The following is a 10,462-nucleotide window of genomic DNA, read 5'->3' on the forward strand; positions in this document are numbered from 1 at the left end:
AACGTTCCGAGAAAATAAGTGTTTAGAGCACACCATAATATGAACTATAGCATGATGTACTGGAATGCAAAATGCTACGAATGTTTTTATATTTTTGTTTCATAGCTAGACAGTGTGTACTCATACCACTGAGGTGACTCTTTCTCTCTGTCTGTTTCTCTCTCTATCTCTTTCTCTCTCCATTTCTCTCTCTCTGTCTGTCTATCTCTGTCTCTCTTTTTGTGTCCCCCAGCACTGACATCCCCTATCGAGTACCAGAGGAACCACGTGGGGGCAAGTGGAGCAGGCCTGGGGGCCCCCAGCAGCAGCAGTGGCCTGGCAGGAGGTGGCTGCAGCAGCTCCGTAGTGGGCCCTGGGAGTAACTCTCTGTGTGGCCCCCAGAGTCGCCGGCCCTCGCGCATTCCCCAGCCCTCCTCCCGTATCCCACAGCCTGTCCACCACCACCACCCCCCGGGGTCTGACGGTCCGGACAGAACAGCAGGTACGTGGTCCCGACAACCCCCCTCCTCCTCCTCCCAGACCCCCTGTCCTCCTGACCATGCAGAGGGGGACCTGGGGCCCCAAGATGTCCCCAAGATGCGAGTGCTGGAGGGTCCCCGGCCCCGCAGCAGAACCAGCAGCAACAGCAATGGCAAGTCCTTGGGCGTTGCTGAGGGCAGCTTCAAGGAGAGCTACCTTGGGGAGGACCCTCAGATCCCCATCCCACGGCTGGCTGTGGCCCCTCTGAATCTTGCCAAGCCTCGGGTAGGGGCAGTCTCTCCTCTGACCTGCCCCATAAAGGAGGAATTCATCCCGGGCAGCCCAGCCCAGAAAGGCTCCTTTTTCTGGTCCACCGCGGTCCCAGCCTCCCCAGCTAGCCGGCCTGGCTCCTTCTCCTACCACAGTGATAGTGGAGACTCGACCCTGGGCCACAGGGAGAGCCACAGCCACCGCCACTCCACCCACAGCAAGGATATAGACCGCATGAGCACATGCTCCTCCACCAGTGAGCAGTCCTTACAGTCCACGCAGAGTAACGGGGTAAGAGCCCTACTCGAGTCCCAGGCTTCTGTCCGGCTTAGTCCCTACTAACCTTACTGGCTGACCAGAAGTTCTCCTGGGTCATCGGAACCACAAGTGCATACTAAACTATCTAAGTACACTAACTTGCCTATGGTGTGAGTTTTCATCCTTCCTGCTGTCTTTCAGACTCTACTAACAGTGTGTTTTTGGCTGGTACAGCAGCTAACTGCTGTAACTAGCAAGTAACTAGCAAGTAGCTTGCTGTACGGTATGTTGGTGTCCTCTCCTCTCCCTTGGTAAGTGTTTCCAGTATGACTCTCTGCCTCTGCTTCCCTAACTTCACACACCCAGCTCTGTCTTGGCTCTAACATTTTCTAGACATAACCTGAATTTTTGCTGTCCCTTTGCTTCAGCCTATTGTGGTCTGATCTGAAAAACCATCGAGGCATTTATGGGTTAAATGCAAATTAATGCTGATATCATGGAAGATTGATATTGACTTCGACTTCACCTGCCTGCAAGAAGAGGAGCTCTGATGTAAAAAGAAACGCTTGCCGTCTTTCCTGTTTTCTCTTAGCTCTTGCTTTGACCATACTGCTTCGTTTCTGTCTTGGTTCTGTGGGACTGATGACACATCCTTGTTCCCGTTCTCTCCTTGCCCCTGAATACATTTGACTCACACCAAATGCATTTGGCCTCACTTCAAACTTTATTTCAGGCTCTCTCTCCTGAAACGGACTGTTTCCTCTCTACTTTCACTGTCTTTGAGAGACACCCACTCCGTGTTATCTCTCCTCTGTCTCTCTGACTTCTGGATACCTTGTCTTCGCTTCTACAAATGAGAAGGTCTAATTATGAGACATGTAGGAACCAGATGTTAGTTGCTACAGTATGACTTTCCTCACTCTACTCTCTGAACCTTTTGTAATGAATGCTTTGAAATGAGTCCTTCTTTGTGCATGAGCTCTAGCATATAAACAGATGAACACATGATGCTCATGTGCAATCAAATCAATAACATTGAATTTGTTTAGTCTTTTAGAGTCAGTTTGTGTGTGCGTGCATTTGTCTGTCTGTCTGTCCATCTCTCTCTCTCTCTATGCCTCTCTCTTTGTGTAACCATACCTATAAACCCTTACTGACTCCATTTCCTTCCCTGCCTCCCATCTTCCCCTGCTTCCCATCCTCCCCTGCCTCCCATCTTCCCCTGCCTCCCCCTCCTCCAGAGTGAAAGTAGTAGCAGCAGCAGCATCAGCACCATGCTGGTGACCCAGGACTACGTGGCCCTGAAGGAGGATGAGATCAGTGTTTCCCAGGGCGAGGTGGTCCAGATGCTGGCCTCCAATCAGCAGAACATGTTCCTGGTGTTCCGGGCTGCCACCGAGCAGGGCCCTGCCGCCGAGGGCTGGATCCCTGGCTACGTACTGGGTCACACCTCCACCATCATCCCCGACCTCCCCGAAGGAACCATCAAGTAAGAGACAGACACTGCTGCTACTCCATGTACCAACCTGAATTAATGAAAAGCTTTATGTTTCCAAAGACACTTCCATTTTCACATCATGAGCTCTGCCATCATAAAAGTGAAACAGTAGACAAAGATGTAGAAATCACAAGTTAAACTTTTATCTTCCTTTCTTCCTTTTTCTTTCTCTATCTTTTCCCCTTTCTTTCTCATTCTCTTGTCTGGCGCAGGAAGTCATCCTCGTGGCACACAGCACTCCGCATCAGGAGAAAGTCTGAGAGGAGAGATAAGGAGACCAGGAAGGAATATAAAATGGAAAACGGCTACCGCAAGTCTCAAGACTGTCTGACTAATAAAGTTTCTGTAAAGGTAGAGTTGATTTGATAATCACCTGTATGGCTGTAAGACTTAAAGCCCCTCTACATTAACCTCAGTATGGCTGTAAGACTTAAAGCCCCTCTACGTTAACCTCAGTATGGCTGTAAGACTTAAAGCCCCTCTACGTTAACCTCAGTATGGCTGTAAGACTTAAAGCCCCTCTACGTTAACCTCAGTATGGCTGTAAGACTTAAAGCCCCTCTACGTTAACCTCAGTATGGCTGTAAGACTTAAATCCCTCTACGTTAACCTCCGTATGGCTGTAAGACTTAAAGCCCCTCTACGTTAACCTCAGTATGGCTGTAAGACTTAAAGCCCCTCTACGTTAACCTCCGTATGGCTGTAAGACTTAAAGCCCCTCTACATTAACCTCAGTATGGCTGTAAGACTTAAAGCTTCTCTACATTAACCTCAGTATGGCTGTAAGACTTAAAGCCCCTCTACGTTAACCTCAGTATGGCTGTAAGACTTAAAGCCCCTCTACATTAACCTCAGTATGGCTGTAAGACTTAAAGCTTCTCTACATTAACCTAATTTAATGGATTCATGTAATTCATGTAATTATTTCATGTCTTTGTGGTAAAACTAATTTGGAGAAGAAACTTACTTGTGTTCATATTTTTCTTTCAGCTTCTAAACCCCAACTACATCTATGATGGTATGTATACATTTAAATGTTTTTGCTTGGGCTTTACTATACAGTCATTGAATGACACATCTATATTTTCACAATCCAGGGGTTCAATAAGACCATTTGTTATTGTCTTGTATTGTACTGCATACTTTCTATTGTCTATTGGGTAGCTCAGATGTGGGATTGTGTAGTTTGCATGTAAGTATCCTCCTCCGAGCCAGAGCAGTGTGCAGGGCAGGAGCCTGTCTCCTGTTTCTGTAGCGTGAGGCAGCTGGAAAAACGAAAGTACACCCCATGGACAGGACGCTAGTATATTGGAAGGCTAGTTAGCATGTGACATAGTCAAACTCACGTGTCTTCTGTCTGTCTGTCACCTCTGTAGTACCCCCAGAGTTCCTGCTGCCTCTGAGTGATGTGACCTGTAATCTGGGGGAGAGTGTCACTCTTAGGAGTAAGGTCTGTGGAAGACCAAAAGCCTCGGTCACCTGGAGAGGACCTGACCACAGCACTCTGAGCAACGACGGACACTACAGCATCACCTACAGGTACACATCGGCAGTGCTGACATTTTACGTTGCATTTTAGTCATTCAGCAGATACTCTTGTCCAGAGGGACTTGTGATCATTGCAACGCGTTAAAATGACTTAGCTGTTGGAAGACAATGTTCTGTTGTAGTTGAATTAAAGGAAATGTTGCTATTGTTGAAACTTCCCTTCTCTCATCTGCAGTGACACGGGCGAGGCAACTCTCCTCATCATGGGTGTGTCTGTGGAGGATGACGGGGTGTACACCTGTGTTGCCACCAACGTAGTGGGCAGCGTGTCATCCTCCGCCAGCCTCAGAGTCTCAGGTTAGTCACTGTTGAGTTACATTAAGTTGAGTTGAGTTGTAGACTCCTGTGTGGGGGCACAGTATATCCTCTATATTCACACTACTTCTTCAGTACTTTTGCATTTCAACATTCAATGTTTCTATTTTCCCAGAGGCCTCCGACGATGGGAGTGAAGTGATCTGGAAGAACAACTTTGAGTCCTTCTACACAGAGGTCACAGAACTGGGCAGGGGAAGGTTCTCAGTGGCTAAGCGCTGTGACCAGCGTGGGAGCAAGCGTGCCGTGGCAGCCAAACATGTCAACAAGCGGTTGATGCGGCGTGAGCAGGTGCTCCAGGAACTGAGGATACTACAGTGTCTGGAACACCCACACCTGGTCGGCCTGCTGGACACCTTCGAGACAGCCACCAGCTACGTGCTAGTGCTGGAGATGTATGTTAGAAAAACTGTGGATGAGCCCCAAATGGGACCCTATTCCCTATAACTGATCAAAAGTAGTACCCTACAGAGGGATAGATAGCATTTGGGACGCACACACTGTATTTATTATGATTATTGAGGAAAATTGTTATTACAATTCCTGAATTGAAATAGAATTGATTACCCTTTTGAACAATATTACTATATATATTTATTCACTGTGCTTTTGAATCATGTTCAAGCAGCCTTCTTGTACATCTACCATATCGGTGGGCTAATGTCTCTCTCTGGTGCTTTGTGTCTGCAGGGCTGATCAAGGCCGTCTCCTGGACTACATAGTCAGCTGGGGTAACCTCACTGAAGAGAAGGTGGCCTTGTACCTTAGGGACATTCTAGAAGCTTTACACTACCTGCATAGCTGGAGGATAGCTCACTTGGACTTGAAGGTGAGTCACAAAGGCTGTGACATGTAGAGTAGGAGTTAAATGTGATTTTGTACTGTATGAAACAGTATGATGTCTAACTGATTGTTCTTAAGCAAAGATAGTACTCCCATCATGGGGAAATTCTTAATCATATCTTTCTTTGCGTGTATGTGCGTGGGTATCGGTGTGTATCCCTTTAGCCTGAGAACGTGTTAGTGGAGCAGAACTCTGCCCAGCCCGTGGTCAAGCTGACAGACTTCGGAGACGCCGTCCAGCTGAACAGCGGCCACTACATCCACCCCCTACTGGGCAGCCCAGAGTTCTCAGCCCCGGAGCTGGTGCTGGGCCAGCCCGTCTCCCTGACCTCTGACCTCTGGAGCCTGGGGGTTGTGACATACGTGGTACTGAGCGGGGCATCTCCCTTCCTGGACGAGAGCGCTGAGGAGACATGCCTGAACATCTGTCGTCTGGACTTCAGCTTCCCCCATGACTACTTCCAGGGTGTGAGCCAGGCGGCCAGGGACTTTGTGGGTCTCCTCCTACAGGGCGAGCCGGACCGGAGACCTTCTGCCGCCGCTTGCCTTCAGGAGTCCTGGCTGCAGCCGTGGGACTCCCACCAGCAACAAAACCAGCACCCAGGGTGCATCGACACCTCCAGACTCATCTCCTTCATAGAGCGGCGGAAACACCAGAACGATGTTAGGCCCGTGGGCAGCATCAAGACCTTCCTTCACAGCAGACTCCTCAACCAGATATGAGCAGGTTAGAGAACTACAGTTCCCAGAAACCACCGAGTCACAATGATGATCTCATCCTCTCTCAGCCGACTACGCCACTTCCTTAGAACTATGTTACCCAGCATCCTGCTGCTGCTGACTGCTGACTGCTTTGAATATTTTTGACTGAGATTTTTTCCCCCAAGAGATTTAGATACTTCCCTTCCATCCCCACCTTTGTATGGATGATGGCTATATGCCTGCACAAAGTATGAACTATTTGAAAGTATTTAAAACTTCACTAACAGGGAGAACAAAGCTTTCTCGAGAGCCAGTGAGAGTAAGCCTTGTGTTTGGATAGTATTACTGTAATATCGGGTTACTTTTGGTTGAATATAAGAATTGTTTTTGTAATGAGAGATTACTTTTTGTAGAGAAAATGTATAGTGAAGAAACAAAGAAATGTCTTTATTCATATACCTTTTCAAAAACAAAGGTTATTAATAAAAAGCATGAACAAAAATGAATGCGACATATGAACAAAGCACCACCGACCCTCACAGGGTCGTTGCTTCAGAACACTACTTCTAGAACCAGTTGGAGACCAAACTCATTGTAGTTGATTAACTTACAATAAATAGGCAAATGCTTTGTTCTGGCCTTGCTATTGTATGGACCCGTAACAGTTAGTACAATTATGCTATTTTAGTCAGACCTCAGCAGAGAAATAAACAAGCAAACAAACAACAAAAAGCTATAACACTATTGGAAAAGCTCTTTAGATTTCTGATACATCCGCCTTACTTTGTAAATAATGTGTTCCTGCCTTCATTCTCATTTTGAAGAATTTGTCTCAAACGCTGTTTCATTAGCTGAGTAGTAAGTCCTGCCAATGGAAGAGAGGTGTGAGGGAGACTAGCTCCTCCTCATGCCAGTCAAATTACTTAAACCCTCACTACCAGAAATACTTCTAGAAATGCACTCGTATTTTGCGTTAACTTCTCATGTGCAATGTTGCAGCTTTAACATGTATGCAACTATATGTGAAGACATGTGTTGTACCCGTAATCTAAAAAGGCATGTACGTACCTGGTACTGCAGTAGATGTATGTATTGTGTTACTCTTTTCCGTATTAAGTTCAGTATTAATATCTTGGAAACCTAAAATGCAGGTTTCGCAAATAATGTAAAATAAGAAAAAAGATTTGTATCTATATTGGCACTTATGCTTTCAGTTTGTCATTGTATTTGTTTTATTTTCTGTAACTATACCAAAGTTTAGTGTACTTTACTCTCTTTAAATGTGTTATATAATGTACCATGTTAAGTTATGAAAACCATGCTGAACCTAGAGATGTTTACATTGGTTCACAGTGGCTTTATTTATTAGCGTTGTAAGAACGTTGTTTAGTGGTTGGTTGTTACTGCTTACCTAATTAACATTTCAAACACTTCTCTTCTCAAGCTGTGCACAAAGTGGTGATTGCTGTGTAAGTTTGTTTGACTTTTTAAGTTATGTATTTTGCTAGACATTGTGTTGCAATGATCAACATCTTGGTTTAACTGAAGGTAAACTTGGGGTAGCATTCTTTGCCGAGCCTTTGGTTTGAAGAAGAAACTGCCCACAACATTGTACCAACGTTACAATAATTGTGCATGGGCGTTGCGGCACTATTACCCTAACCTTTATCTGAGGGTGACCATGACCTAGCTGCTTTCAGTAAATTAATCATTGTATGAGTTCAAACTGATTTTAATGTGCCGGTCAAATTCATCTGGAGAGGCGGACGAAGTAGCTGTATTTCCTTTTAAGCTTGAAAAGGTTATCAGAGTTTCATGTCAATGCAGTAGTCACAGTGATACAATGAATGTGTTTGTTAACCTGTACAGTCCCATTTTGTGTCCTCTTATTTATTCATGTGTAAAGCTGTACAGACATGGACGACGAACATGGGAACCTGGATGTAACCTCATCATATTTGATACATACTACGTCATTTTGAATGTTAAATGACTTATTTTTACTTTTGCATGTATATTTCTTTGTACAGAAATTATGTTTACACATTACTTGCTATAAATAGTTTACTTAGTCCTCAGTTATTTTGCCATTAAACGTATGGAACATACCCTTGGAAGTTGTTTTTATATTTATGTATGTACAGTGCCTTAAGAAAGTATTCATAGCCCGTGACTTATTCTACATGTTGTTACAGCCTGAATTCAAAATGGATTAAAATGTTTTTTCTCTCTCACTCATCTACACACAATGCCCCATAATTAGAAAGTTAAAACATGTTTTTAGAAATGTTTTCAAATGTATTGAAAATGAAATACAGAAATATCTCATTTACTTAAGTATTCACACCCCTGAGTCTATACATGTTAGAATCACATTTGGCAGCGATTACAGCTGTGACTCTTTCTGGGTACGTCTCTAAGAGCTTTGAACACCTGGATTGTACAATATTTTCCTATGACCAGAATACCCATAACGTGATGCAGCCACCACCATGCTTGAAAATATGAAGACTGGTTGTGTTGGATTTGCCCCTAACATAACACTTCAGGACATTAAGCTAATATCTTTGCCACATTATTTGCAATTTTACTGAAGTGCCTTATTGCAAACAGAATGCATGTTTTGGAATCATTTTTATTCTATACACGCTTCCATCTTTTAATTTCGGTCAGTATAGTGGAGTAACCATCCTCAGTTTTTCCTTATCACAGCCATTAAACTCTAACTGTTTTAAAGTCACCATTGGCCTCATGGTGAAATCCCTGAGGGGTTTCCTTTCTCTCTGGCAATTGAGTTAGGAAGGACCCCTGTATCTTTGTAGTGACTGGGTGTATTGATACACCATCCAAAGTGTCATTAATAACTTCATCATGTTCAAAGGGATATTCAATGTCTGCCTTTGAAAATGTTTACCCATCTACCAATAGGTGCCCTTCTTTGCGAGGCATTGTTAAACCTCTGGTCTTTGTGGTTGAATCTGTATTTGAAATTCACTGCTCAACTGAGGGACCTTACAGATATAGTAATTGTATGTGTGGGGTACAGAGATGAGGTAGTCATTCAAAATCATGTTAAACACTATCATTGCACATAGAATGAGTCTATGCAACATATGATGTGACTTGTTAAGCACATTTTTACTCCTGAACATATTTAGGCTTGCCATAACAAAGGGGTTGAAAACTTTATGACTCAAGACATTTCAGCTTTTAATTTTTTATAAATTTGTAAACATTTCTAAAACAGAATTCCACTTTGACATTATGGGGTATTGTGTGTGTGGGCCAGTAACACAACATCTCAATTGAATCTATATTAAATTCAGGCTGAAAAAGCAAAGTGGTGTGAAGGCACTGCAAGTGGTGTAGACTTACCTAATTATAACCTTATAAACATTTATATCTGAGATCAACATGGTTGATAATGTTGTTGTTGACAGTTTTTGAAGGAAACGGAATAGGAGGTGTGAATGGTGTCCACAATAACTAGATGTTTCTCATCAGAATCAGATCTCTGTCGATGATAAACAAGATGTGAGAAACCAGAGTGAGCGTCTGTGATCTTATCTCCAAGGTGCAGGCGTTGTGCAGTCAATTTGCACCAAAGATTATTCATTGGAAATGTGTTTGAAAAACTACTGAACTGTTCTCCCCCCCACATCTATTTCAACAGGCACTTCAAACCAAGGTCATTCATGATTTTTTAGAATGATTACCAATTCATGTAGGTGTGATGTACATTTCCCTTTCAGAGCACACAGACTTAACTACGATGTTTGATGCCGGAAAAGATCATAGATGTTAACCCCATCAGCAAATGTCAATGAACTATTAATGTCCAAAATCATCTGCTTAACCTTATTGATTGCTCAAATTATGAATTGGTTGCTCAAATTATGAATTGATCTTGAATTATATGTTTTGTTCAGTTCAATCATGTTGAACTCAATATTCTTGTAGCAATGTATCAAGTGTGGATGTTTTTTAAGTTCTACATTTGAGGGTTGTTTAGGGACAGTTCCTGTGTTTGTATTTAACCGAGGTGTGGCGAATGTTCTTCCCTTCTGCCTTATCAGATGTGAAATCAACAGAGCTGTTCTTAGAGTGAAAGTAGCAGCTGCTTTGCATGCAACCACAGCGACTGAGGCACCTCAGCAAGCTCAGGTGTTCTTCAGAGATTTTATCTCAGTAGGGAGACCGAATCCTGTTTTCAATGTTTACACACACACACTCAAACGCACACACTGGCTTCCCCACTAGAGGGCATACTGAGCTTGTGTTTAATAAGTGAATCATGGCAATTCTGAACCTTGTGTCAGTCAATTACAGCAAGACGCTCTGGATGGTAACAACAATGGAAATCTTTATAGCTGAATCTTGTTGTATATTTGTTGTATATTTGCTGACCATGACTGAAATATATATATATAAACTCAAACTCGGATTCGCATTTATCGTTGAAGGAATGAGCGTTACACCGAGGCCTGTACTCTGTAGCGGGATCGATTTGGAGGTGGAGGGTCCGTCATGGTCTGAGGCGGTGTGTCAGCATCATCGGACTGAGCTTGT

General features: G+C 43.7%; 1 protein-coding gene across 5 annotated transcripts in view; it reads left to right on the forward strand.

The window, feature by feature from the left end:
- LOC139424372 (triple functional domain protein-like) overlaps positions 1-8,001 on the forward strand; it is a 143,003-nt gene extending 135,002 nt beyond the window's left edge. For 4 of the 5 annotated variants that reach the window (XM_071176128.1, XM_071176138.1, XM_071176147.1 and 1 more), the window contains 9 exons: positions 233-1,020; positions 2,229-2,476; positions 2,698-2,836; positions 3,476-3,503; positions 3,862-4,024; positions 4,209-4,330; positions 4,464-4,743; positions 5,039-5,177; positions 5,357-8,001. In XM_071176128.1, coding sequence (XP_071032229.1) covers positions 233-1,020; positions 2,229-2,476; positions 2,698-2,836; positions 3,476-3,503; positions 3,862-4,024; positions 4,209-4,330; positions 4,464-4,743; positions 5,039-5,177; positions 5,357-5,914 — 2,465 coding nt within the window. In that variant the 3' untranslated portion in view covers positions 5,915-8,001. Of the gene's footprint in view, positions 1-232; positions 1,021-2,228; positions 2,477-2,697; positions 2,837-3,475; positions 3,504-3,861; positions 4,025-4,208; positions 4,331-4,463; positions 4,744-5,038; positions 5,178-5,356 lie in introns of those variants that run through there. The other variant, XM_071176162.1, reaches the window with a different exon arrangement.
- The last annotated feature ends 2,461 nt before the right edge of the window (positions 8,002-10,462 follow it).

Source organism: Oncorhynchus clarkii, chromosome 2 (genome assembly GCF_045791955.1).
Source record: "Oncorhynchus clarkii lewisi isolate Uvic-CL-2024 chromosome 2, UVic_Ocla_1.0, whole genome shotgun sequence".
Taxonomy (NCBI): domain Eukaryota; kingdom Metazoa; phylum Chordata; class Actinopteri; order Salmoniformes; family Salmonidae; genus Oncorhynchus; species Oncorhynchus clarkii.